The sequence below is a fragment of the Protopterus annectens genome, chromosome 11.part0 (assembly GCF_019279795.1).
Source record: "Protopterus annectens isolate FY-2018-M chromosome 11.part0, PAN1.0, whole genome shotgun sequence".
NCBI classification, from domain to species: domain Eukaryota; kingdom Metazoa; phylum Chordata; order Ceratodontiformes; family Protopteridae; genus Protopterus; species Protopterus annectens.
This window is the reverse complement of record NC_056745.1, coordinates 1562814393-1562838779: the sequence shown is the minus strand read 5'-3', so window position 1 is coordinate 1562838779 and position 24387 is coordinate 1562814393. Positions and strand designations below refer to the sequence as shown.

Here is a 24387-nt window from a genome sequence, read left to right as displayed (position 1 = left end):
GCAAGTAACATACAAGATAAAATCCAAGTGTGACTTCTTACTTCTGGTAAAACAATTGCACCATAATGGAAATTCATAGTAATCAGCGATTTGTATGCAGATCCTGCATATTTACAAAGTAGCAGACACCATGACTAGACTTAACTTCACATTACAGTAAATGCATTATAAAAGCCTCAAGATCATCAGAACAGTATTTCAGTGGCATGGAAATGGCACTGTGAATGAATTCAGATTAGGACTTGTGCTTTTAACACAGACTAACGGTCTTGTATGGATTTGATAAGAAAGGTATTAATGGATTACTTTTTTCAAGTCACCTCATGTTTTACCTTTCCTTACAAATGGCAGAATATGTGAAATGCACCATGGCAGAACTGTGTTTATGTTTATGAACACCTGCATGTAAAAGCAGCACACCTGGTGCAGAAGTATGGTAGTGAATGTAAAAGAATAAGCTTAAAGGACCAGAATGGACAGAAGCTGACAACACATATTTTTTCATCTTATCTTGATACTGCACATAATACTAACATTCCTGGAGTATCATAAAACAGGACTAGATCTTTAAATGGCTAAAATCCAAAATTGATATAATGGAGGGAGGACAAACAGGAGGTTAGCTTACGTTTTTGGTTGCAGAGGTCCCTAAAACAATATTTTTTCATTTCAAATATATTCCTCTGTATTTAACTCCCAGCATATCATACCCTTCTCACTTGCATTTCACGGACTACCTTATCCTCCTTGTTAGCTAGCATCAAACCATACCCCCTCCCCAGGCTGTACATGGTTATACTAACAAACTAACTCATTTAAAAACTACCTGTCTCTATGTTGCGGCTGCATCTGGAATATCACATTAAATACTGTATGCACTGCTAAAACATAACAGCTCTGGATTGCTGTGCAATGCTCAGCATGGCTTCTGAAATCCCTTCAGTATTATTTTAGAAACCTCATAGCTGCAACTGACAGCACTTACTGTGACTTGACTGAAGATCACATAGCTGCAGGTCTGTTTGCTGCTACATGCGCGTCTATATTATCTTATCGAAGTTTCAGAATATTGAATCTGATATGGTCGACACCATATCATCAAATTCTGAAACATCGAAAGAAAAAAAAAATGCCTAAAAATAAATAAATAAAAACTTACCTTTGCAACCAGGGGGCAAGCCCTCCTGCACCTGCCATGTGGGGGGCTGTGCCCCCCACACCCCCCTACTTAAATATACCAACTCTGAGACCGCACTACATTGAACTAAACGGAAATCTCCCCTTACGGAGATTTCCGTTGAAACGTTCAATGTTACTTTGCTTTCGCTAATCTGGTGCCGACAATATCAGCTTCGATATTGTTGGCCTTCAACAACGTGAAGTAGACCCGCTACATGCTATATACCTATCTCTTTCCAGTAGCTCTTGGCACTACAGTGGGCCAAGACCACTTCCCACCCTAAGCACAGGCAAGCTAATCTTGCCACTCATTCACTCTCCCTTGTCCGACTCTAATGCCTGAGCCATTAATCAATTTCCAGTCATCAGGATCATAATCAATGTTTCAGCCTTCTACAGCATGTAGCTGGGCTTTGTAAATGCTGTTGTTTTGAAACTACATGTGAAGAATGTTGAATTTAAACTAGATGTAGTATTTTTCTCTCAAGGTACTGTTAGGTACTGTACAAAGAGCTGTATGGTCACTCTTAATATACTGAGGCTACTGGGTTGCTCAAATGAATCATATAACTGGTGTCATGTGTACATAAAATTAAGAATTCTTTTTTTTAAATCCTAGCACTTAAAAAAAGCTAATTTTCCAACTATATTGGATTGTGTAGCATTGTCTGAAGCCAGAAATAGTACAAATTTCAGTGTAAATGTGAACACTGCATGTGATCCATCACAAGGTGATACAGACAGCTTACACTGTAACAGCAAAGACATCCTGTATAACCTGTTGTGATTCAGTTACAGCCTTTGGCAGTTGGCAAATTGCCAGGGGAAACCTCACATATACATCAGGAAAACCTTAAATTAAAAAAAAAAAAAAACTAAGTAAATATAATCAATGCACTTGCTAGTGATGTTTGTTCCAAAGAAAGTACAAGTAGCTTTCAGGAGTGAAGCAGAACAAGAATCGGAGTGAATGGAAAATTTATGTATCACTATGAAGAAGCAGGGTCAGCAGAATGGGCGAGTATTATTGCATATCATGAAAAAGTCCAAATTAAATTATCACAGACCTGTCTGAACCTGGATTTTATGTTACCTCCAATTATTGTACTTGGGGTATTTGTTGCTTTGGGTTTGAAATATTTACAACATTCTTTATTTTTTTTATTCCAAATTAAAGTGTGGCAGTTATCACAGAGAATTAAGGTTATTAGCTGTCAAACTGCTTCCTATTGTCAATGGTTTAATTCCTTCAATCTCCACTTGCCCACTGTGCGAGTCAGAGCAAGTTACTTAACCAGAAAGTCCTCTAGGCTTGGCCCTGAAAAGGGAACTTGTGTTCAGTGGGCTTGCTAACCCAGTTAAGAAATAGACAACAAATTCTCCTTGTGTATTCTGGTTACCTTTGTTTCTGGCTTTTGTTACTCACTGAAAAAGTTAATAAAAAGAAATTTGCCAAAAAAATAAAACAGATTTCTATCTGTAGTTACATGATTTGAATAAGGTAATTAAAACAAAAGTCTTACCCATTGCTTACAGATGCAAATGCCAAGTTCTTTTCATTACTTACTGCAAACTTGGGTTTCGAAGAAAGAGGGAGAAAGAGGGAACTATGGGAAACAGAAAAGACAGACATGGAAGTCAAAGTTACAGTCTGCCTTGATTTCACAAAACTCTATGCAACAGTGTACACATGTAACAAGTGTGCATGAAGAAGACAAATTACTTGTTCTCTAGGACTGTTTTACATTGTCTACATTTTTTCTGTTTGCTGCTTCTGATGTAACCCCCTGCCAAACCTGTGACTGAAATGGATCTAAGATCAGTCCACTACCCCAGTTAACAAATGGAAAGAAAAGGAACAAGCTACAAATTGTGAACATTTAATAAACCATTAGAAAGGACAGTTCCTCAAAGACATATGTCATTATTAACACAGGTATCAGGAAGAACTGCTGCACAAACTATGGAAGGTGTTGTAAACCTAACCAATGATCTATCACTCTGGAGTCAGACACAAGAAGAACACGAAAAGAAACTGCACGTTCCAAGATGGTTGCACACTAATAAACAACTTAGCTTCAGCTCTCCCCTCTTTGAAAAAAACAAAACAAGGCAAGGGCCAGAACTCACTTTTAGTAAATTCAGTTACTGGGTACTAAATACATTGACTGGATTCCAGCAAAAATGAAACTAACTGAACCTGAAAAAATATCAGCTAGGAAAGGTGAAAATAACACTGACTGGGAAGAATCCAGCAGCTGTTCTTTGGTGCAAGACACAGCTTCCAGTAACCTACAGGAAAAAAATAAGTAAAATGGGTTCAGAGCTGATTAAAATAAAACACTTAAGGAGTACATCAACTCAAATAACAAGAGGCTGAAAAAATGCAAGAAGCTTTAAAAAGCAGACATTCAGATAAGCTGCAAACATTAGTTTGAAATGAAGAAAAGGCTGGCTGAATATGTGGCTGCTCAAGAAGAGAGGTTTCAAAAAATGACAGAATTAGAGGACAGAGCTTCTTCTTCTTTCGGCTTTTCCCGGTTAGGGGTTGCCACAGCGGATCACCTGTCCGCTCATGATTGGCAGTGGAGTTTTACAGTGTCGAGTTGCCAGCCTGGCACCCAACCTTCCACAGAAGGCACACACACATACACACTCACACCTAGGGCCAATTTAGAGTGTCCAATTCACCTACAGCATGTCTTTGGGATGTGGGAGGAAACCGGAGCACCTGGAGGAAACCCACGCAACCACAGGGAGGACATGCAGACCCCGCACAGAAGGCACCCCAGCCAAGGATCGAACCGGAGAACCTCTTGCTGTGAGGCAGCAACGCTAACCGCTGCACCACCGTGGCCGCCCTAGAATTAGAGGACAGAGCACGTAGGGAAAATCTGAGATTTTCTGCTATACCAGAAAAACTAGAAGGAAAAATCTGAGATTTTCTGCTATACCACAAAAACTAGAAGGAACCCATGGTATTAATTTTATAAAGGCACAGATAAGCAAACTGGACTGGCATTCCACACAGCAGGATCTGTTAACTGAAACAACATCATGTGTATGCTCTAAACCTGGCCATGAGAAAGCAGCCAAGGCCTGTATTAGTAAAGATGCAATTCTACCATCAGAAAGACGTGCGCCTGACAAAAGTGTAGCAATAGGGCAAAGCATTAAAAGTTGGAGACAGTAAAGTGTTTGAGAAAAAAATTATTCATGGTACACAGGGCAGAAGGGAAACAAATTTAAGTCAACCAGCAGGGAATGTCGAGAGGCAGATGTGAGATTCAAGTTGCTGTATCTAGTTGTCTTCAGAATATTTTTTCCTGAAGGATCAAAGTCATTTTCTGATACAGAACAGGCTAAGAAGGAAATACAAAAGTCTGTCCAACAAAAAAGTGAGACATCAAGCACAATGGTTCTTTGCCTCTCATTCTTCTAATAATAAACCACATGGAGAGTCTGTTCCAAGGAAAATGCTTGGGAGACAGAAAATACACAGCAGCTGACTACAAGAATCAGGAGTACCTTGAAATTAAACCAGAGTCTGGAGTTGGGAGATGAAGATGAACAGGAAGACTACCAGCACCATGGAAATTGCTGAATAAATGTGAGATTACAAAGCATCAACTGTATTTGTGAAATACAGCTTTGCAAGAAAAAGTGAAAATAATTAACTAATTGCTGAATTTGTTAAACCTGCTGGGAATGGAAAGACATATATGCCCCATTTCAGGTCATTAATGTTTGGAAGGACACTGTACCCGCGGTGGTGGTGCTGCGGTAGCGTTGTCACCTCAAAGTAAGACGCTGTCCGGTTCAATTCTCAGCTAGAGCATCTTCTGCGTGGAGATATGCGTGATTGGGCGTACCTTCGTTGAAGGTTGTGCGTCAGGGCTGGTAACTCGGCACGTAAAAATGAACTACCAATCATTAGCGGACCGGAGTGCCGCTGTGGTGACCCCTAACCGGGAAAAGCCGAAAGGCACAAATGTTTGGAAGGACACTAAGAGAAGAGGAAGACAAAGGAAAAGGGTAACTGCAAGGAAAACTATTTACCTTAGTATGGATAACCTCAACTTTAGTTTAGGTGAGGCTTGTGTTTTCAGCAGTCTATTTGGGGCAATTGTTCCTATTAGGAATGTTAAACTTCATTATCTGAAGATATGCATAGTTTTTGTGGTTTGTATTAAGTTAAAAGGTTATGCGGGTGTTCTGGGGATATGTTTTTGGAGGATTTTCATTAAAACAAGGAATCTTGTAAAATGTGACAAATTCAAATGGAGGGTGCATATCACAAAAGCTGGAAATGGGCATTTAAAAGGCTGTAGATGGGACTAATGACTACCTACCATAATGGTGAGACTTCCATATTATTTTGGAATGTGAATGGTTTCAATGGCATAGACAAAAAGGAGGAATACTTCTATATTAAGAAACGCAGAGTGCAAATAGCAATACTACAAGAGACACATTTGGAAAGAAACAAGCATGTAAATTTGATAAAGAAAATTTCAAGACAGATATTCAGCTGAATATCAGGAACAAAGGAAATGAGTGGTACACATATTAATTGCTAAAGGAGCTGCAATAGTGACAGAATAGGAAAAAAGATATTAATGCTAGATTTTTGGTAGTAAGAGGCTACTGGCAAGGGATGAGGATGACGCTGACATAAAATTATATTCCACCTAATGCTGCTATTATGGAGCTTAAGAAAACTTGTGAGTGGGATAAAATGAAAATGTAGTTTAAATATAGGGTAAAAATAAAAAAAAGTGAAATCCCATCACCTCTGTGGCTCTGCTCCAAAGTGGCACAGGAAAATAATTTTCTTGGGTGGCAAAAGCCAGGGTACCTTTTTGGCTGGGCTTGTATAGGCCCCAGGGCCAATAGCCTAGTACCCACCTATGAACCTATGAAATGGTTGAGAATTAATAAGAATTGTTTAGAGAGAGACTAACAAAGGTTAAAGTATTCAGCGGCAGAGTGGTGCAACATTTAGGGTTGTCACCTTAAAGCAAGTTCGATTCTAGGCTGGGGTGCCTTCTGTGCGGAATCTGCATGTTCTCCCGGTGTTCACGTGGGTTTCCTCTGGGTGCTCCGGTTTACTCCCATAGTCCCAAGATATGCTGCAGGTGGATTGGACATTCTAAATTGGCCCTAGGTGTGAGTGTATGCACTATCTGAAGAAGGTTTGGGTGCTAGGCTGGCAACTCAACACTGTAAAACTCTACTGCCACTCATTCTGTGGGCCTATGTTGCACTGTGGAGACCCCTAAATGATGCAGCCAAGGAGGAGGAGAAGACAAAGGTTAAAGTATTGCAATTGCAAAGTAAGGAGAATCTCACAGAACAAGAGGAGGTGCAATTGCAGAGTGCTAAAGAGAAAATAAGGGAGCATCTGAATAATGTGTATGAGTTTAGAAAGATTGCTGTCAAGCAACTTTTGATTATAACTCCAGAGCACAAAAACTTTTAGCACAATGACTCGGGCAATAAGTCAAAAGGATTGTTGCCAAACTTAGGGAGTCTAGAACAAGAAAAATAACCAGAGATCCTGTAGTGGTGTTATAGATATTTCGGAAATTTTATGAAAATTTTTATAAAGCAGAGAAATGTGCAAATCAAGAAAAAGCACAAATGGAAATATTTATAGAAGACTTAACCATGCCAAGTTTAGTTGTAGAGGAGGCTCATCACTTAACAGGCAAGACTGGAGAAGAGATAAAAATGGTGATGTATAACCAATCCATAGGGACATCTCCAAGAATAGATGATATTCCAGTGGAAGTATGGAAGCTAGGAAGGTAGAAGGTGAAAGTGGTAAAGATCTGGGAGGTTTTGTTTAACACTATTTTAAAAGGAGGGGAAGCACCAACATCCTGGAAAAAGTTGTTGTGGCTGTAATACCTAAAGGTAGTAAAGAGCCATCAGATCCAGCTTCACACAGGCCCATTTCAATTTTAAACTATGATTATAAAGATTTGAAGGGATATGCATATAATGGCTAAAAGAATAACAAATGCTGCCAAAAGTGATAGATAGGGATTGAGGTAGTTTGTGGAGGGGAGACAAACATCTGACAACATTAATAGAACAATAATGATCCACAAGGAAGCAGAATTCAAGAATATACTGCTGTTGTTGGTGGGTCTTGATGCAGGGAAAACATTTGAAAGAATAAGATGGGATTTATGAGTAAGGCAATGTATGTACCTGCATTCTCTGATACAATATGGTTTAATTAGGAGGATATACGAGGGATCGGAGGCAAAAATCAAAACAGGAGGATTACTCTCTGAAAAGTTGCGTCAGACTAGAGGAACCAGGCAGTGGTGTCCTCTTTCCCCTTTATTATTTGTTTTATATTTAGAACCACTAGCAAAAAAAAGATGAGAGACTCAAAAATTCAGGGATATAATAGGTATGGTAATCAAGAAAATGTGGCTTTAGCGGCAGATGCTATGATTTTGTACCCGATAAAACCAGAAAAGGATATCACAATGTTGTGGAACATTCTGAGACAGTTCCATTCTTTATCTGGATATAAAAGTAATGAAGATAAAAACAAAGGTCATAACTGTAAACTGTGTACCCACACTTGAATTGGTTCAGTAATACCCATATTTATGGGGACATGAAAAAATGAAGTATTTAGGAGTTTGGGTTAAAAGGGATTCTGTTATGGCAGCTATGGATATGTGGGAAGAGACCTAACAAAAGATAATACAAAAACTGAGAAACTGGAAGTCCCTTTAGCTTTATGCATAGGTTAGGCATATATTTTTTTTTAATCAACCAGAGAAGTTGTGGACAGTAATTAATCAAATGTTAAAGGATTTTACCTGGGAGGACAGAGAGCAACAGTCAAGTGGGATAAATTGACCCTTCCAATAGAGCAAGGTGGTTTAGTATTACCTGATTAAGAGCTAAATAGTCAAGGTTCTTATAAGTACAAAGATGAAAAAAAGAAGTTATGTACTCACCATAACGTTCCATTTGAGTAGGTAACTTCATTTGTCAGCTACATGTGGGTATCGGATCTGATTCGGAGCCGAGCCGGCAGCTTTCCTAGCTAAAAGATCCAAGCTCCTCCCCCTACCCATAATGCCCTGCCACCTCCCTCTAACCCTCAGATCGAGTTTGTCATAATGCCATAGAAAATTAGTATAACACAAGAACGGAGTACTATACATTCCACCTAATGTCATCTGGAAGTGACGTATCCTGATCCTTTAATAACGAACTAAGGGTCCAGGTGATGGAGGGGAGGGTTGGTTGCTGACAAATGAAGTTACCTACTCAGATGGAACATTATGGTGAGTACATAACTTCTATATCTGAAGTAGTTAACTTCATTTGATCAGCAACCAGTGGGACAGAGTCCCCAGCTACCAACAACTTGGGAGGTCCTCATGGAAGGATATTCCGGAGCACTGCAGAGCCAAAAGATGCACATCCTCTGTATATTAAATCCAACTTATAATGTGTAATAAAGGTATGAGAGGAAGCCCAAGTAGCTGCTGAGCAAATGTCATCCAAAGAAACCCTTGACCAGAAAGCAGCAGAAGTAGCCATAGATCGGGTAGAATGGGCTCGCACCCTCAGGGGCTCAGGTCGACCAGAGCTTTTGTATGCGAGAAGGATGCATTGGGAAATCCATCTAGCTAAGGTTACTTTAGTGACTGGTTTACCCAGACAGGGTTTAGCAAATGACACAAAAAGTTGATCTGATTTTCGAAGCTCAGCTGTTCTGTTTAAGTAAAATCATAACTGTCTATGAACATCCAGACAAAGGAGTCTATACTCTCCTTTGTTTTGATAATTAGGAAAGAAGACAGGTAGATTGATGGACTGGTTGATATTGGCTTCTGAAGCCACTTTAGGCAGAAAGGAGGGGTTAGTCCCGAGGGAAACCCTGTCTTTATGAAAGATGATGTATGGAGGCTTACTGTAAAGAGCGTGAAGCTCCGATATCCTCCTAGCTGAGGTAATGGCAATCAGGAAGGCCGTTTTCCAAGATACATATTTTAAGTCGACTGAAGCCACGGGTTCAAAAGGAGGACCAGTCAGAGCCTGCAGAACTAGGGTTAGATCCCATGAGGAAGTGCATCTTTAATAGGGAGTCTTAACAGAAAGGTTCCTTTCAGGAATGTTTTGCAAATCTTGGAGGAAGCTAGGGGGCCTAAACTGTTTCCAACGTGGTAGTGGGAGATAGCTGCCAACTGAACTTTAGTAGTAGTTAGCCCCTTGATGAAAAATATAGAACTGCTGGGATAGGAGCCGTGAAGGGATCCAAATTCCTATGCTCTGCCCAGACAGAGAAATGTTTCCATTTACTCTTGTAGATTTTCCTGGTAGACGGTTTATGGGCGGCCACCAGGATGGCCTTAACTGAGGAAGATATACCGGGAGTCCAAGCCATTAATGGAACTGGATCAACCATGCTGAGAGCTTGAGGTAGTCCAGGTCGGGGTTCTTCAATCCTAAAGGATGAGAGATCAGATCCGGAATGGGATCTGAAATCCAGGGAGGATGTACTAGATGAGACCGTAGGCATGGGAACCAGGTTTTGCGAGGCCAGAATGGGGCTATGCGGATAACTCTGCTCCCTAACCGACGAGCTTTCTGCAAGAATTTTGTCATTAATGAAAGATGAGGATAAGCATACAGAAGACCGGATGGCCAAGCATGAACCAGAGCGTCTCTGGGGACTTCCTCTGGTGGGGGAATTAGCGCGAAGAACTCGCTGCACTTTGTGTTCGAAGGCGAGGCGAACAGATCGCAACAAGGTTGACCCCATTTGAGGAAGACTTGCTCCACTACTACTGGGTTCAGAGACCACTCGTAAGGTGAGAGGATCATTAGACTCAACCTGTCCGCTAAAATGTTTGACTGACCCAGAATGTGCGTTGCTATGAGAAAGCGGTTGGTGGATATTGCCCATTCCCACACTCTCATGGCCTCTCTGCAAAGTGGGTAAGATCTGTTCCCCCCTGTTTGTTTATGTACCAGATTACCGACACACTGTCGGTTTGAATTGCAATAGTCCCTGGAGGAAGAAGGGGATGGAGAGCCTGCAACGCTAGAAGCACTGCCCTCATCTCCAGGACAATGATATGCAATGAGGTCTCTGTGTGAGTCCACGTGCCTTGGACGGATCTGCCCATGCAATGCCCCTCCCATCCGAGGAGAGATGCGTCCGTGGTCACCATGACTTGGGGTGGGGATATAGCGAAGGGGCGCCCTTCCCGGAGGTCTCTGGAATGGAGCCATCAAAGTAGCGACTCCCAGCAAATCCTGCTGAGGAGAATAGGTGTAGACAGGGGATGATGTAGGATGGACCATTGGAACCTGTCAGGTCCATTGAAGGATTCTCATTTTCAGACGTGTGATAAGTGACAGATTGATGGCCGCTGCCATGGACCCCAGGGCCCTCAGGACTAGTTCCGCTGGGGGGGCTGATGGTTGTAGAAGAGCCAGAATGTGAAGGTTTAGATTGTGAAATCTGTCCAACGTCAGAAAGACTCTGGATTGTACAGTGTCTATCCTGGCCCCTATGAACTCCAAAATCTGAGTAGGTTGAAGGGAGGATTTCTTGTGGTTGATCGTGATCCCTAGATGGCAGGCTAGATGTAAGAAATAGTCCCTGCCTGAACAAAGTTGATGCCTGGTGGGGGCGGTTAGGAGCCAGTCATCCAGGTAAGGAAAGACCTGTATTCTCTGAAGCCTCAGGTGGGGCCCTACAACTGCCATGACCTTGGTGAACACCCTGGGGGCTGTGGTGAGACCGAAGGGTAGGACCCTGAACTGATAATGGCTGGCTCCCAGCCGAAAGCGGAGAAACCTCCTGGATCGCCTGTCCATTAGAATGTGGTAGTACGCATCCTTGAGGTCTATCGAGCACATCCAGTCATTCTCCTGTAAAAGTGGGAGAATGGATTGAATAGTGACCATCCGGAACTTTTCTTTGGTGACTGACAGGTTCAGTGTGGACAGGTCGTGAATGGGTCGCAAGTCCCCCGTCTTCTTTGGCACCAAAAAGAACCTGGAGTAAAAGCCTGATCCGGATTGCCCGAGGGGGACGTGCTGGATGGCTCTTTTTCTTAGCAGCTCTCGTATTTCGAAGGCTGCTACCTCCCCCTGATTGGGTGGAACATCGGGGAGACTCCCTGACCGGGGAGGATTACATTAGGAAAGGGACAGAATAGCCTCTGGATATAATTCGGAGCACCCAGCGATCTGTCGTAATGGACTCCCAATTTGCTAGGTGCTTCGAGAAGCCCCCCGACTGCCTCCAGAGAGGAGCAGTCGGGCAACCCCTCAGGGCTGCTGCGCAGGTCGATCGGAAAAAGGTTCCCTTGACCCGAAATTCTTCGCCCCCCCCCCTCTGCCTCTGGGCCAGTGTCCACCCTGTCCTCCTCTGCCTCTGAAGGACGAAGGATCCGGAATGAAATGGGATTGTGGAGCTTTCTGGAACCACATCTTCTTTTGTCCTCTTTGGTTCCTAGAGTAGGACCTCTGAGGAGCCAAGAAGGGGATCCCAACGGCAGATGTTTTCCTGTCTTTTTCACTCTGGAGAAACGTATCGTGGACGGTTTTGCCAAAAAGCGTAGAACCGTCAAAAGGGGCGTTCGCGAAGGACGCCTTGAAGGGTTCTGCAAAATCACAGAGATGGAGCCAGGCCTGTCTACGTAAGACGTCTGTTCTGCTGGCTCTAGCCGCTCCCTCCGGGGCATAGGAGAGAAGCTGCACAGATGTGTTAGTAATCGACTTGAGAGTGGCCATTCGAGCCAAGAAGGTCCGTTTGTCCTCGGCCGACATGGACTCTGGGGGTGACCCAGCGTACTCTTTGATCAGGTCCCACTGGAGCCGAATTACATGTGCCATATAGTTCAGTGACCTTACAGAGAAGGTCGCTGAAGTGATCCTCCGCCTTCCAAGGCAGTCCATCATCCGAGACTCCTTGTCTGGAGGATGTACCGAGGAACTCTCCTGTGCTAATTCCTTTTTAGTAGCAGCCGCCAGCACCATGGCATCCACTGGGGCACCCTTGCTCCAAACTGTCCTGTCCGTGAGAGGGCTGAGTATCCTGTCTGGTCTCTTGGGTATTGGCTCAACAGTGTCCAGCTCCTTTCATGCCCTGGTAGTTATGAGGTCCACCAGGGAGTCAGTGGGAGGGGACACCCAAGAGGTAGATGGGCCTGCGTCAAACGCCTCCAGAAAAACAGACTCATCCGAGGAAGGTTTTTGGGCAGACCACCCCCCCCTCTCTAATGCACAACATTTCCATAATGTCTCCAAAGGACACGTCTTCAGGAGGTGACCTTGGGGAACCTTCCCCTTCCTCCAAGTCCGTGTCTTCTGTGAGGGACTCAGGTGAGTCCAAGTGCCTCCTCTTGCACTTTTGTTTGTGAGGGACCTCCTCGGGGGGGCTGTCCGAAGAGGCCTCACCAACAATGTCCTGTTCCTCAACGGGAACCATCTGGGACGTAGGCGCAGGCTGTCCCTGGGACCGAATGATGGAAGACAGGCCCGTCTGAGAGGGGAATGGCAGGTGGATCCATAGCAAGAGCCTGGGGCCTTGAATCCCTCGAAAGGACCCTCTCCACAACGTCGAATGCCGAGGGAGAACTGCTTTCCCTAGGATCCGAAAGCAGTCCCCTCGGATCAGACGTGCGGATCGGCGCCGGAGGTGACCCGATCGGATCCGAAAGGGTAGTGTGCTCAGACCTCAACGGAGCCGAAGGCCCACTAACCCCTCCGGATCCAACGCTCAACTCACGGCCCCGAGAGCTCGGATCCGAAAATGGATCCGACAGACTCGAGGGTACAGTCGGCGCCGACACCACCCCGGCTCCAAAGCTAGTCAGATCCGACAGCTCCGAACCCCAATAGTGGGTCAGAAAAGGAGCAATGGGGGCAAAAAAAGGGGTTGAGCCCCCCCCCCCCCCCGGAGGGAGGGAAGGCAAGAGCACTCCCATCTGCAGCTGCGCCTGAAGAAATTGACGCATCATCCGGTCCATGTCTGCGTCGGATAAACTCCTTGTTGATCTGGACGGGCCGCCTAGATGACCTCGAAGGTGACCGGGTCTCCTCCTCCGGCTCCGGGGAGAAACGTGGCTGACTCGGACCGCCTCTTGTGGCTACAGTGTGTCTCTTTTCCGCTCCCTGTCCTTCTCTTTCTTTTTGCCGTCCCTTTCCTCCTGGGCCAAAGAGGGAGGTTGAGTCCCAGCCAGGGGATCGGAGGCTGTAGGTGGAGCCGCCGCAGCTGCGGCTGGCACCACAGAGGAAGAGGAGGACGAAGTGGAATCAGGGGGCAAAAGGCCCGCAAGGATGAGCTTCGTCCTCCTATCTCTCAAAGCCCTGGGGTTGAAGGCTGCACAAATAGTGCAGCCCGAAGTAAGGTGATCAACTCCCAGGCAAATAACGCACCGAGTGTGGCCATCCGTTGGGGACAGCTTATGGCCACACTTGGAGCATTTAGAAAACACAGCTTTTGGGCCTTCAGACATATTAGAAAGGTAAATAGTACAGGCCCACACACACACATCTTCACACACGCAGAGGGGGGAGGGGAATAAACTTTAACTAACCAAAAAGTTTTAAAACTACCCACAAAAAGCTAAGGGAGTTAGAAGGGAGTTCACACACACAAAGATAGAGAAATTCTGACAGAAAAAGTATATATAAAAGCCTTAACTCACAATACCATGCTTGGAGCTCATTCTAAGAAGCTTACAGAAGCCGCGGCAAACGAGATCTGAGGGATAGAGGGAGGTGGCAGGGCATTATGGGTAGGGGGAGGAGCTTGGAGCTCTGATCTTTTAGCTAGGAAAGCTGCCGGCTCGGATCCGATACCCACAGGTTGCTGATCAAATGAAGTTAACTACTTCAGATCTACAATTCAAAGTGGAGAGAGGTGATGATGAAGTGATGGGGGAGGGTTCAGGAAACAGAGATAGAGGGTGATGTTGGATGGAGATCCTTGAGAACAATCATACAGAATATTACATTCATAAAGTAGCTGAAAGTAAACTAAGAACTAAGCCAAAACGGGAATGGAGAAATGAGATTTGGCTGAGAAGGATGACTGCAATTAGTGGTACACAGTATAGGCTGTAATTTACTGGAGGAAGCTGACAAAGGAACCAAGAAACTGGGAACAAATAATTAGAGAGGGCAAGGCAACAGAATTGGATGAGGCCAAAGAGACATTTGGACTGCAGGCTAGAGACTGCCTTTGCTATAAAGGATTCATATCAGAATATGGGCAAAGAGAAAGGGATGGGGAATCTAAGTGAAAGACCTGCACTGGTTGAGTTTTTAGCAGAATCTAGAGCAGAAGTTGCTGTTAAACAGGTCACAATTAGTAAGGCATATAAAATATTGCATAGTAACTATAGGAATCAATAAGCATTGCAGTGGTGGTGTTGCGGTAGCATTGTCGCCTCACAGTAAGACGTTGTCCTGTTCGATTCTCAGCTAGAGCATCTTCTGTGTGGAGACATGCGTGAATGGGCATACTTTCACCGAAGGTTGTGCGTCAGGGCCGGCAACTCGGCACATAAAAATCTACTGCCAATCATTAGCGGACTGGAGTTCTGCTGTGGCGACCCCTAACCGGGAAAAGCCGAAAGACACAACAACAACTATAGGAATCAATAAGAGGAGATCAGAAAACATCAAGAAGAGAAATTAGATAATTCACAAAGAAACAATGGCAGAAAATACATATGGCTCCTAAATATGCAACAAAGTCTAGAAGATTTAGGATTTGTGCTTGGAAGTGTTTGTTTATGTACTTTTATACCACAAGCAGACTCCAAAGAAGTTTTCATCAGGTAGATGGTAAATGTTGGAGAACAAAGAGGTTCCGGGGAGCATATGTCTTCAGACTTGAAAAATTCCTAGAGAGTATTTTCAGGAATACCGGGTGAGCAAATGAGTGTAACTAATGAAATTACTTTTTGAGATAGGCTACAGGATCTGAATCTTCTAGAAACAGTAAGCTCTTGTTCAGTTTAATTCTGGTGGCTGACAAAAAGCAATTACTAGAAAACGGAAATCAATGTCTAAACCAACTGTACTTGCAGCAGTGAGTTTTGTAACAGAGATAAAAGAATAGGAAGTGGGATCTTTAGAAAAGGGTAGGAGTAAATTACATAGAAAAAAATGGAAATTGTGGGAACGCTACATGCAGCAAAATGTTTTAGAACAGGAACATGGTTTAATGGAAGGTGGGAATTGAAATGTAATGTTTAAGTTTGCCTACGTTACAAGTGAGAAGAATATATGTGATCTATAATGTTTGTAAATGTGACCTTATTAATATGGCTTGTTTACATTTACATAAATGTAAGTTTGCCTACGTTACAAGTGAGAATTCAATAGAGTTTTTTTTTTAAGAAACTAGACAACTGTTGAATAAATTGAGAATTCATAATTCAAGTTAAGTAACAGCAAATGTTAAAAAATTTAAAAATAATACACAGCAACACTCTTGTGAAGCATATGGATTACGTTCCACCATCAGACGGATTAAAGCCTGTCACAGAAAAGTCAGAAAACAAGAATGATACAGCATCTTGCAAAGTTTGTACCCAATACTTGTGAAAATACACCTTTAAGAAAAGTGCAAGACCCAAGACATAGTCTGTGAATTACATTATTAGCAAGAAAATTATTTTGAAGTGTTCAAGAAACTAGTTAAAGATGAACCAATATTAGAATTCTATGATGTTATTAAGCCGTACCAGTCAGAAGGCTAAAGGAACTGTGACCTTACAAGACAATATACCAGCCTGGCTATGGGGTAAGAACATTTACAGATGCACTTTGATAAAATAGACAGCCAACAGTGATGTATGAATGCAGTAAATTCCATTAATGTGCCTATGGGTAAAAAATAAATAAATAAAAAAGAGTTAATGTGGAAATAGACCACAAATACTTGCAATAAATATTCTAAGATCCTTACACAAGATGTAGGACTGATACTACAAAGGATGTTACTTCACCTACACAAGTATGATGTTAAAAGTGAACTACAGATAAGTCGCGCAACTAAACTCAGCATGCATCTGTGGGCATTGGCAAAATGAGTAATGAAAGGAGACATTGTTAAAAAAAAAAAAAATAATAACAGATGCACTATGTAGTAACAACTTCTTCAAAATGAATGGATGACCTGAGCAAAAGTCATCAGTAAGGAAACTATTCAATCTTATTTTTCCTCCAAGGGAGAAATTAAGTCCTGTTCAAGGCTTAACATTACAATTTGACAAAAAACAGTTTCCAAATCAACTGAGTAAATGGCCGCAAGCATATGTGAATCTCATCTGGAAATTGTAAAGTGGAAGGGAAGAAGAAATGTAACATACTGGGCAGTAATGCTGACTGAAACATAATACATGTAGAGTTCGGTCATGTGCCATGTATATCACAAAAGTAGCCCAAAGAAGATAAGCTACAATACCGGTTTCAAACTGGCTTTAGAGTAAAGGGGGTATCATTTTTTTCCAATTTAAAGAAACTGTGTTTTCCATCATAACCCTCAACTGTCCAGATCTTTGCCACATATTTTTGTTCTATTCCTCTTAAAATTTGTGGTTTTCTGGCAAATCACTAGAATGATCTGAGGAATGAAGTCTCTAAATAATGACATACATTTGAAATTCTGACTTCAAATCCTTCAGAAAATGTACGTTAACCGACACCCTGTTGCTGTAGCAACTTTGTAAAGCTGCAAGAGCAATATTTAAAATGTGTCCCTATTTTTGGGCCTTTGTCCCCCCAATATTGTCAGGCTTTGTCCAGATTTCTTGCATTAAGAGCTTGAGAGGTATGTTTCCACACATGGACTTTTATTCCCTGAAATAATTAAACTAACAGACAGAAGTGAGTAAAGTCTAAATTCCTGAAACAGGAAATGACTGATATTGTCATATCTTGGTCGCATACAAAAATTAAAAATCTAAGTAAAGTTAATTTTCAAGGAAGCCTTACCCTTGGGTCAAGTCAGTCTGGAGGCAAGCAACGGTATCACAATTAGGAATAAACTTATGATAACAGATAGCCCATCATTAAAAAAAAATACATAACCTATTTCTTAGTGGTGGAAGTGGGCAAGTTTTCTAGTGCACTAAGTTTTTCAGCCTGTGGTTTCGCCATCCCTCAACCTATTATATAAACTAAGAGAGTAGGCTTCTACCACACCTAACTTGCACTCAGTTGGGTTAGCAGCCAAAGCAGCTTGAAGCATGGAATTTAAAATGGCTTGGAGTTTAGAGAGATTGGTTTCCTAATCCTCAGAAAATTTTACATCATCCACATAGGCTGCTGCATATCTGATATGCGGTTTATGAATTGTTCTTCTGCTCCTGAAATGTAGCACTTGCTACACTGAGACCAAAAGTCAGGACTCTGTTCATCTACTGTGGAAATTGCAATTTTGTCCTTACCTTCTTGGGCTAGTGGAATTTACCAATGGCCTTTGATTTTTAATTTATTTTTATTTTATTTACTTACATGTAGTTCCACTAAGCCAAACACTTCTTTTCTGTGGAGAAGCAAGGTGGATTTCATACTGACAAGGGGAAATTTGGCCAGGGTGCCAGATAACTTCTCTCACTCTTTTCATTAAGTACTGTGGTATGTACTACATCCACCTGATCTTCCACCAACTTATTTAGATGAGGCCATGGTTTAACGTTTTAGATAAGGTAAGTTAAGAAGGTTAGGTCCAAAGTGGACAGAAACTTAGCCTTGCCTAATTTTTTCAAGCAGTTTAATCATCCAATTGGGTACAGGATATGAATTAAGTTTAGATAAATTTTGAAAGCATTACAAAACCTTATAACCCCATCAGACTTGGGACTAATACAATGGGATCTTCCACTCAACTTTATGATTTTTTATGACTGCAAGTTTAAGCATTTTCTGTACCTTTTTAACCTGACTTCTTGGTAATGTGATTTTGATATATGGTATTGCTTCCAGTTTACCTTCTCACCAGGCATGGCTTAATGTTGTGCTGGAATTACCTGGTTCTTCTCAGTTCTGAAAAATATAGCTTTATTCCCAAAGCACAAACTAACTTTTTGCTTCTGAGACGCTGATAATGTTCCTCCTATTCTGACATCAGGACACGCTGTGGAAACCTCAGCTTCCTCTGCAAACAAACGTAACAGATATACTTCAATTTCTTTCTACAGTTTCAGGACATTTATTGGTATGTCTGTTTTAGCCCCCCCCCCCCCCCCATCCCAGTTGTCTCAAGCTACTATCTACTTATACAACATAAACAGGTCCTTGCTACTTTGCAAGACACTTGTTTGCAGCAATGGGTACTAACATAAGTACTTTATCCTTATTTGAATTCTCTGACATGCATTTCTGTTTTGTTGTGGCTCCTGGGCTCACTATGTGTCTTCTCCTACTATAAAGTATTTTAGTTCTTAAACTGCTCTGTTGATTTAATAAGTATTCCATCACAGCTAACTCTCTGGCATAGAGATATAAAGTCTTTACTATAGTTCTGGTGATATGAGTAGAACTAGCAGGTCCAGTCCCTGTAGCAGCTAGCCAATGAAGATGTGAGTAAGTGGCTGTTGCCGGCTCACCCATCCTAGGGGAGGGAGCCACCCTGGCTCATCACACAGGTGGCAAGAACACCAAGTGTTTACCGCTGGAGTTATGAGCAAACCAAGTTCTCTTTACCATTCTCCATTAAGCAGTCGAGGGGAAACTAGCAGGCAGAGGCATATTTCTTTTTGTGATTTTGGGTTCAGAGTAGCTGCTGAGGGGGATTGCTCCCAAAAGGCAGTTATCTCTCCAGGACCAGCAAGCTGGACCACTTCCTACGGCCAAACTCTCGCTGGGGAATGCAGGGCTTATGGAAATTCACAGGCAGGAATAAATGGGCAGGAGGATTTTCACCTAGCCCTAGAATACCTCCGCTCCCATTCCCTTGGAATGGCAAGGTAGAGCAGCCACCGGACAAAGTTCTAGGGACAGGGAAGAAAAAAAATATTCTATGACCTTTTTTTTTTTTTAAAGTTTTATTAAAGCATCTGAATAGCTCCTCTGTTTGAGGGTGATATACAAATGTCCTTAAGTGTTTCATTTTAAACAAAAAAAACTACAAAGTTCATGCATCACCCTGGACATAAATGATGTACCCTGACTCAGTAAGAATTGTTTGGGGAATTTCTAGCTCAGAAGAAAGCAGTACTAGTTATTTTATTATGGTTTTGGTAGGATTTCACAGAGGTACTGCTTCAGGAAATTTTTCTGCCTAATGAATAATTGCTAGAATATATTGCTGGCCTTTACTCAGCTTTACAAGTGGGCTCATAATGTCACTATGCATTCAAAAGGAACATCCACAGTGAGTGACTGTGACAAAGAGTACTTAAATCCTGAATTGGGTGCGGTACTTTGACACTCTAGACAGGAAGCTCAAGAATTATTTATGTCCTTCATAACAACAAACCAGTAAAAAGTGGCTGTAACTGTAGCTTCTGTCTTACCCATCCCCAAATAACCACCCACAATGTGACTATGTGCTAACTTCATTACTAGTGTTCAAAAGGGTCCTGCAATTAAATTACTAGATTTTCATCTGTTCTCTGGCTTTTATTATTCTGTAGAGAAGGGTATTGATTGGTTCAAAGTAGAGCTATTTAGTTGGGTCGCTCTGTCTGTTGGTTCACCATCTTTTATATGTTCTCTGTAGTTCAATTCAGTGTATTCTCTTCCCACTGAACCTTCTTAGAGTTTACGCAACTTATCTGTAAGCCAGCCATGTCAGCATTGCTTTCATTATTGTTTTGAATCAAAGCTGTGGCTTCTTTTATAACTATGGGTACAGGTGCTTCCCATTTCTCCAATTCAGCCACTATAAATTGTAGCTTGTGAAAATAATTTTCTTCTACCGGTGTGCTAGCAGTATCCTCTTCTCTCCCTTTTGTATTTTCTTATATTCATTAGCTTAGATTCCTGTTTTATCTCTCTGCTTGGGTGCAGCAGGCAGAAAGTGAAAACTCTGTTCAGGTTCCCCCTTCCCTTTTTCTTCAATATTTCAGACTGAGGGTCTTTGTACTGCCCCCTTCACTGCATCAGTATATTCACCTGCCTAGGAATAACTACTGAATATTCCCTGTCAACCAAGATACAGTGGAAAAAACAATGTTGCTTGTGCCAGAGATGGACTATTAATATCTTGGGGTGCTCCATCTGTATTTTCTGCATTAAATTTTAATATCAGGGGTAGACTGGAAAGGCCTTCCAACACCTGGAACTGGGGGGGGGGGGCAGCTCTGGCTTGCCACAAGGGTGATAGCTATCAACCCATTCAGTTGGAGTATATAAACAGCCCATATTGTTATATACAAGTCACACAGTCAGCTGTGGGGAATTCAATGTGCAAAGGCCATGCTTCCACTCAGACAGCAGCTACAGTAGATCTTAGATGAGATACTGTACGGAAGGAGGTGCTCTCCCATGGGAGAGGTTAGGCCACTCTGCAAGACCAGTAAGCTGTACCTATCACTTGACTATTGCCATAACCAGATGGGCTCATGGTGGATTCAAGGCAGAACAAATGGGTTGTAGGGCTAAATCCTCACCTAGAAATTCCTTGCCTCAACAGGCACATGATGAATGAGCCAACTTTTTTCAGGAGGAGAAGCCATCAGGCTCTGTCCAGCAGGGACAGGGAGGGCTTAAAAATGGAAAAGTATTTGCATGTTTGTAAAGCAAACAACCTCCTACATAATCTTCAAGTTTATGTGGAGCCTTCCCTCTCATCAGGTCCATGTATGCTGCATCTTTCGACTTTGTAAATAAGACGCCCAAGTCTAGTCAGAGGCATCTGTAGTTAAGGTCTGGTTGTGGGCAAGGGAGCAGAATGGTATTCATCTGTTCATTTGAACACAAAGATCGCCCAGCCAAGATCCTTCTTTAAGGATGGGAGAACTGGGTGAATGTGTTCCAGAAACTGAACAGATTCCTGAGGAGCACTGGATGTTCCTTATATATATATATATATATATATATATATTCCTCAAGGTACCATTAGGGTGTCATCCTGAGGATCACAAGGTCTCAGGAAGAGTTACTTAGACATATTGAACTGTCCTTGGTTTGGGAGGTTAGAGACTTCTTTTTGGAGCACCCTTGACATTCCTTTTTAAACGTTTACCCGAATTCTGTTGAGAATGTTTATTCTGTTTTCTGCCAAAAATGGAAGAGGAGAAAGAAAATCTCTTGGACAATTTGGAAAAGGAGAGTTGAAAAAGCTTGGCAATCTCCTGGATCAGCTTGCCCTTTTCATCACCCTTTTTGATCACCTATGCAGCAGAAGGGCCAAAAACAATCTCTATCCAAGGGAGAAATAGAAATCTCATTTTTAGCATTATCTGGGAGGTTCTGAAAATGCAGCCAGCAAGCCTCTTAAAAAAGTACCAGTGGCCACAGCCCCGGAAGAAGACTCAGTCACACACACATACTGCAAACAATGAGTAGTGACCAGTGTAAAAAAAAAAAAAATAAAGTTATTTAAAGCAGATTTTTCCTCACAAGAAACTGCAGATAAAAAACATTCCTCATACTTTCATAATTTGTCGAAACAAACTAACATGAGCTTTGACAGTTCAAAATTCTGAAAAAGTATGTCCTTCTTTCCTCTTATCTATCAATACTTTTCCTATCTTTATCAGAAAAGGTAGGATTGGAATTAGCAGTGGGAACAACTAAGGCTATAGCTGCTCAGCTTTAGGAATAGTGTAGAAAATTTTAAAAGACTGAGGAACTTTATACATTCTATCTTTTTAGGGGCAGCTGGGTGACTAACAGGGAAAATGCAGGCAGTAACACACATCCTCTAAAGCTGACAGAACAGGAGGAAAGGGTGTAGGTTTTGGATAATCCTTCTGTAACAACTCATAGTATGTTCTGAGAGACTGAGAAACTCTCCCACTGAAAACACTGGCACATTCTAGCAAACCGTGTTAGAGAAAGAAATCTTCTTCACAGTGAGGATACTGAGCTCTCCTCAGAGTCCGAGTCAAAAATCTGAAGGAAGAAACCCTGAATCTGTCCCTGCATCTTCCTGTTCAGATTCAGAATCCCAAATCTTAGGCATAATGTGTAAACTACCGCTATCTAAGAAAATTTGTGGAGGAGTAGATACAACCTTGGTTTTCTGTTTCTTTTTGACTGGAAAAATGGGACCAACTGTTCTACTAATGGCAGCAGGGATGGGCACAGCATTCTGGCACAACAGACTAATCTTCCCTGTTCACTCTCCCAGGACCGACAAGAGTATCTATCCCTTGCTCATTGAACAGACTCCAACAGCTGCAGAGGACATGGCTAACCCCCAATCCATAGTATCTGTAGGTGCTACACCAGAGGGATCTGGTGTAAAAGATGAGAGGTCTGAGGTACAACAAATGGCCACAGCAGAGTCACCCATCTCCAATGCTAGCATGCTGCAGTGGCAAAGGCTGTTTGCGTAACTTTTTCTTTTTGTGGCTAGAAGAAGGATCAACCATGGGACCAGTAATCTGTTCCATGGTCAGCTGAAAAGCGCACACACACACACTTTATATATAAAACACTAAAAAGCATTTACAAATACTATGCCATCCCCACCAAGGAAAAATAAACAATTTCTTCACAGAAAATATGCTTTTGGTTAGTTAATACTACTGTTAAACTCACAGAAAAAGCAAGTGTTCCATTTAAAAGTACATTACAATCTTGCATCTCTTTTGGGGGGGGGGGGGGTTTATGGTCACAAGTGTAAGTGAAAAATAAGCAAAACACACACCAGTAATTATCCGAGTTCAGACAATCCCCTCCTTGCGCTGGTTTCAACACTACCTATCCAAATGCCGACAAGCCGTTAAAGTGGCAAAATTCCCTCTTCCCCCTTCTCCCAGTAACAGCAGGTGTGCCACAGGGATCCATTCTGGGACCCCTACTATTTGATATCTTTACAAACCACCTCCACACCGCCACCCAGCAAGCTACAATAGTCCAATATGCAGATGATACTACATTGATGTCAGCCCTCACACTCCAGACTAGAACCCAAGAGGTCTTCTCCAATATCAAAAACTGGTTAAAAAACTTACAACTAATACTTAACCCTAAAAAGACTCAACTTATCCTTTTCCACCCTACCAAAACTCTTGATTCTTCTGCTCTTTTTCTCTATCAATTCTGCCAACACCAAAGTCTTCCCAGTATCACAAGCTAAACTTCTTGGTGTAACACTTGATTAAAACCTAAAGCTTGACAAACGTATAGCACAAACCATATCCAAAGTGCATAAAAACTTAGAACCCTATACCGCTGCAAAAACTGTCTAACCAAAGACACCAAAATTACTATATCCAGAACTCACCTTCTCTCTATATTGCTCAATGCACCCCCTGTACTAATAAACCTTAACAAGACAGACCTACACAAATTGTCCATGTGCTATAATAAAATAGCTAGATTCGCAAGCAACTCTAATTTCCGCTCCCACTACTGTCACTCGCTAAAACAACTAGGTTGGCTAGATCTCCCCAACTTACTAAACTATAACCAACTCACCATGGCTCATTACTTGCTGTACCACCCAAACAAGATTCCTGATGTCTCAGGCTTACTCAACTTTCACAATTCTGCTCGCCAACTAAGATCCACATACAAAGCCCTTCTTGAAGTAGTTAAGTATAGACACAGTGCTGGAGAATCCCGCTACTCCTACACAATTGCTAAAATCTGAAATTCTCTTCTACCAGATATTAGATTGCAAAACAGCAGTCCCACCTTTAAAACCCAATTAAAAGCTCACCTCATTCTCATCTGGCAAAGTACCTGTACTGACCATGGTAGCCCTATTACCACCATTCAGATAGATCTTCCTCTGGCATTACTCAAAGGTCAAACACAAAAAAATAAATAAATAAAACCCCCTACCATAACAAACTGTATTTTTAAATGAATGTATGCACACACTATATATTGTACACTTCTGCAACTTCTCATCATACTATGCCATGATATACTACTGTTTGCTCAATGAATTTAACTCATCTCTGACTTTTGTATTTTTATCATGCAAGTGGAGCAGTTGTATTTTTATGATAGTCATGTATGTGCAGCTTTTCCCCTCAGGTCTCTGCTGAAAATGGGCACCTGAAC

The 24387-nt window shown here is 42.2% G+C and overlaps 1 protein-coding gene across 7 annotated transcripts in view; it reads right to left on the bottom strand.

Moving 5' to 3' along the window:
- Nucleotides 1-24387, bottom strand: part of NRF1 (nuclear respiratory factor 1) — an 840475-nt gene that overhangs the window by 269011 nt on the left and 547077 nt on the right. For 5 of the 7 annotated variants that reach the window (XM_044088840.1, XM_044088844.1, XM_044088846.1 and 2 more), the window contains one exon: nt 2703-2786. The exons of the other annotated variants lie outside the window; for them this stretch is intronic. In XM_044088840.1, the coding sequence (XP_043944775.1) occupies nt 2703-2786 (84 nt within the window). The remainder of the gene's footprint in view (nt 1-2702; nt 2787-24387) is intronic. 7 annotated transcript variants of the gene reach the window in all.